Source organism: Lathyrus oleraceus, chromosome 6, assembly GCF_024323335.1.
Source record: "Lathyrus oleraceus cultivar Zhongwan6 chromosome 6, CAAS_Psat_ZW6_1.0, whole genome shotgun sequence".
Taxonomy (NCBI): Eukaryota; Viridiplantae; Streptophyta; class Magnoliopsida; order Fabales; family Fabaceae; genus Lathyrus; species Lathyrus oleraceus.
In genome coordinates this window covers 290,456,131-290,461,280 of record NC_066584.1, presented here as the reverse complement: position 1 = coordinate 290,461,280, position 5,150 = coordinate 290,456,131, and the positions used below count along the sequence as shown (strand labels likewise).

At 32.6% G+C, this 5,150-nt stretch overlaps 1 protein-coding gene across 2 annotated transcripts; it reads left to right on the top strand.

Annotated features, from left to right (window-relative positions):
* The first annotated feature begins 276 nt into the window (after positions 1–276).
* LOC127092695 (PHD finger protein ING1) lies at positions 277–4,943 on the top strand. 2 transcript variants are annotated; one of them, XM_051031574.1, is made up of 8 exons: positions 277–509; positions 695–747; positions 897–968; positions 2,390–2,577; positions 2,774–2,837; positions 2,974–3,070; positions 4,374–4,557; positions 4,652–4,943. In XM_051031574.1, exons 1-8 carry the CDS (start codon positions 496–498, stop codon positions 4,760–4,762), a joined length of 783 nt encoding a protein of 260 aa, XP_050887531.1. In that variant the 5' UTR covers positions 277–495; the 3' UTR covers positions 4,763–4,943. The 2 variants fall into 2 exon arrangements, with proteins under 2 accessions (XP_050887531.1, XP_050887530.1); XM_051031573.1 differs by lacking the exon at positions 277–509 and having other exon boundaries at positions 599–747.
* Positions 4,944–5,150: the final 207 nt, after the last annotated feature.

Genomic DNA, 5,150 nt, shown 5'->3' with positions numbered 1-5,150 from the left:
AAAAAAAGATAATAAATTCTACAAAACGAAAGATAAACATGTTAAAAGGTCATAGAACCTATATCATTGGGGAAGAATAACATGATAACTTTTTTTCATTTTTCTATTCAAATTCAAATAATAAATGTGTCAATATATCCTTAGTGATACGTTTTTAATTATGAGATATTTAGATAAACCTCCTACATATTTAACCCTACCAATTAAATATGTATTTTTTCAAGAAAAGGGTATTTTGATCATGTCCTAAAAAAACTAATTCCCCCACAAAACAACGTGATGGTCAACCGTGAAAAGCAAAAACACCATCTAAACAATTTATCAACTTCTATATTTTTCAAAACTTACCGTACATAGATGCTAAACCCACTTCTCCGCCATGAAGGGGGTGTTATACATAGTGGTTAACGGCGACAGAAGCAACACCGGTGGAAGAGAGTCGCGTCGCGCACCTCTTCACGGATTAGAGCAATAGAACTGCTGTTTTGGGGAATAATGGCGGAACAGAGGTAAATTAGCACTGTCAATTTTTACCTCTAGAAATTGACATAAAATAAATATTTAAAAAGTTTAAGGGTCAAAATGCAATTTTATAGTAATGGACTATGATGGTCCACCTGTACTGTTGCTCCATATTAACATTTTCCTTTTTTTTTGTCCTGTTTTCATTTTTATCACCGACTTCGAACGAAAGCTATCGGTCTTCCCCAGAAACCCTAATGTCATTTCTTGAAGAATTTCAAGCCAGTAATCAATTTCCCATTTCCCAATTTTGTTAATTTTTCTTCAAATTTTTTTTCTGAAATTAAGGATTTTTTAGGGTTCAATTATGTATTTGTGATTCCAAGTTCCATATTAACAAACAATTTCGCATTTTCTCTTTTATTTTCCTGTAGATTTGGATTCACTGCCCAATATTCTTCATAAGAAATATGCCTTGTTGCGTGACCTAGATAAGAGTTTACAAGGTACTTGTAATTTTAAATTTTCATTTTTTTAAAATTTAATTAATTAATTTATGTATTTATTTATTATTTATATATTTATTGCTCCTTATATGATTGAAGTCATGATTATGTAAGAGATTGTATCTTTTTTTTTGGTTCTTGATCATGTATATCATAATAAAGAGAATGATTTTGAGGCTTTGTTAGAGTGTCAATCAATTACAGCACATCATTGTATGACTTTTAAGGTAGTTATGATTGATTGCGAGTGTAGAATATCATTATACTGGAAGTGCATATGAATTAAATCCAATAGGTTTAATTAATTTTAGCCATTTAGTGATTTTATGTGTCATTCTTTGTGGTGGTTAACTGACTGCAATTTTTTATTAGAGTATGAATGTTGTGTTGTCTCTGTGAGTCAGTGACTCAGTGGTGAAAAGTGGTAACCTTATTGGGCTTCCCATAGAATTGTACTGTCATTTATGCTTAGATGTTTCTGCCAAGGCTTCTCTTGGTTTCTTAGAAGCCATCGGGATTCAAAGGCCTGTTGTTAAACTCAAATTTGTATGTTCCGCTATTTGTTCATGTGAAAGTAAGCAAGATGCCATATTTGTTTCATGAATATCATTATCTTACTATACATGTGATTCGTGAATCGTATCTTGACTCGATACTAAATTGAACCCAGTCATTACGAATCTCTAGTATGTTTCTATTTGGACATTTAGACATGAATCTCATCTTGATTCCCAATTCACTATAATGAATCCCGGTTTATTCTTATGAATCACTACCTAAACCTAGTGTAGCCAACGACTTTTTCTTGTCAACTTCGTATTACCAACCACTTTTCTTTTGCATTTGATACACGACATGAATCTAAAACTATTTTGAGATTCATATATGATATACCAACATATAAATTTGTTGTCATTTTTTTAAAATTAAAAATGTCTTCCGATTCACAATTTAAATCTCGATTTGATAACCATATTAGTCCTTTGATGTAAAAAGCACAACGCAAATCCTTAGCATACACAAACTCAGAAGTGTGTCCTTTATGTCACATAATAAACTGGTATTATTTACATTTATAATATGTAATTTATGACATTTTGGACTTTTCAGTTGTTAAGTGTATTTATTAAAATGTCCATTGGTAATTTGGGTACATTATGGCAAGTTTGTGATTGAATTTACTGCTAGTTTATTGCATCAATGGTATTAAGTTCAGACTTCAGCTGTATGTTGCTTACTTTGGTATATTAAAGTCAAGGTATGCTGAACTCTTTGATTTTTTTAATCTTATTCCTGTGTTGAGAAGTAAAAAATAAATGAAAAGCTTATAGTTGTGGTTGTGCTTTTCCCCCCTAGTTTGTCGCACATTGAGTCTTGTTTGAGGTTCTAAGCTACATAAGCATCATGATGTGTATGACCAGATAATCAAAGACAAAATGAACAGCGTTGTGAGCAAGAAATTGAAGATATTAGACGAGGAGTTAGGTCTGGAAACATCACACTCGATACTTCAGTTATTAGATTATCTGATGAAGCACTTGATGAACAAAAGCATAGCATCAGGATTGCTGATGAAAAAGTTGCCTTGGCTGTCCAAGCTTATGATTTGGTAATCATCGTATCTTGTTATAAGCAATCACATTGATTTTGCTCCGATTTGTATGTATAGAATTACATTATAAATACAAGTGAGGTGTGCTCTGTTTTAGACAGAGAAACCACAAATTCTAGACACAGAATATACTTGCGAACAGTTGATGGCTTGATTCTGGATTTTGTAATTATGTTTCATGATTTTGTTGTAGGTAGATACACACATACAACAACTTGATCAATATCTGAAAAAGTTTGATGAGGAGCTTCGGCGTGGTATTTCACTTTCTTTCTTTTTTGTGCCACTCAATCTGTAAATGTTGTTTAAAGGTTGAATCATATTGTAATCGGTGATAACTGAATCCCCTCGTATGTTTGAACAAAAGCCTAATATTTCTGTTATTTATGACAGAAAGAGAACATGCTGCAATGACTGGAGTGCCTGCTTCAAGTACAGACGGCAACACAAAATCTGGAAAGAGTGAAGGCGGTAGAGGAGGCAGAAAAAAGTACGTAACACTTTTCAGAGTATCTATGATTCATTTTCTAATAGCTTATCATATATCATTTATGTGATTATTATCCTTGTGCTTTTCATTTGTCCCTTCTCTAAATACCGACTCCTTATCTGTGCCTCTGTATATTCGGCTATGTAAGACGTTGATTGACATGAGGAAAATCATCTAGAAGCAGACACTGTTTATCTGAAAACATGGAAACCAAGATTAACTAAACATTGCATGACATAAAAATTGACAAGTTCCAGAAAAGGTTTCAGTATGTCAGACTGGTGTACATGCTTACTTTATTCAACACGAACATACATGCTTAATTTATCTTCAGTTGATGGAACCAGAAACTCAGAAAATAGATGAACAGAAGCTGTATTGAAATTCACTCTAAACAGGGAACAATTTCCCTTACAATCTGAAATATTTATGAGCACGAAATGGAGCGAAATTCCTTGCATACCAATTAAACAAAGAAAATAGCTAATAACTGAGAGAGAATAGCTCTTCTTCTCATCTCCAACCTTCCTCAAGAACTTGGAATTTCTTTGCACCCCTTGCAGCTATGCTCTCCTTAAATCATTCTCCTTTCTTCTGCTTTCCTTGGGCCATGTGTCTATGATGGTACGTTTGTTCCCTCTCATGTTTTCTTAACTAGGCAGCAATTTGGTGAGTCCCAGGCCCATTTGTTCTGTTCTTGTCCCTATCTCCGCCTCTTTTTCCTTTCCTCCTAAGCTGGCCCTATTAATGGGCCTATTATGTTACTATGGGTCTTGAGAAAAAATGTGCATAATTTGAGTTTGAAGATGTATCTCTGAGTTGACAATGACACCTCAATTCGATCTACATTTGTTTGATATTTGACATAACTGCATATTGCTTTGTTATACATTGTTGTGAATATCATATCAATCCTAGTGATTTGTATCTGTCTGAAGCCTTAAATTATTCCAATTTTATTGAGGATAGGTAATGTACATCCTCAAATACTACTCATTATAGTATTTAATCCTGGGTGTGGGAATTTAAAACTAAATCTTATCCTCCAAAATATTTACCATAATGATAAAACTCGGAATGTTTACATCTTATCGTCATCAGATATCAGAAATTCTATTTTATCGATCCATGCGAATACCTTGATAATGGTTGCTGATTACACTTTGTTAGTCTTGTAATAGCATTATTATCATCTGTACATTAAATAAGTAAGCTTATAAAATGTGATATTTATTTATGATTTTACCTTCTAACTATGTAAAAATTAAGTGTTACATTTTATCTGAATTTCAAACTGCTTCAGAACACGGCAAACAGCATCTGTCCAAACTGCAATAGCAGCAGCAACTGCAGCAGCAGCAGAACTAGCCACATCTGCAAACCCTACTGGCATGGATTTAGATTTACCGGTTGATCCGAATGAACCCACATACTGCTTTTGCAATCAAGTTAGCTACGGAGAAATGGTTGCCTGCGATAACCCTGATGTATGTTTTTACTTTTTCTTTTCTTATACTTGTTTGTTTATATCCATTTTACCTATATTCCATTACCTATTTTGATGTTATCTATTAACTACAGTGCAAAATAGAGTGGTTTCATTTTGGTTGTGTTGGATTGAAAGAACAACCAAAAGGAAAATGGTTCTGTTCAAGTTGTGCAGCAACAAGAAATCGCCGGAGAGGCAAATGAAAGCTGGCAGAGTAATAAGATCAATGTTAAACTGAGTGTATATTCACCATTCATAATATTTTTATATAGGATAGGTATTTTGTTTGATTTATCAGGGCCTTGAAACTTTTCTGTTGTAGTTGTAATTGCTGGAAAATTTTGAAATTATAAACTTCCAATGACATACTGTATCATTTTAGTCTCTCGTTCTTCTATGAAGTATCAGATGTTTTTTGTTTTGTTTTTTGTAATGGTAAAGAACAGGGTTAAAAAATTAAACAATAATTTGTATTAATTTTTTTAAATAAGTCAGCTTACATTTAACTAATTTTAATATATCTTATTTTATATAATATTTTTAGTGAGATGTAATATAATTTTTTAGAGGGTTTAAATTGTATTGCAAAAT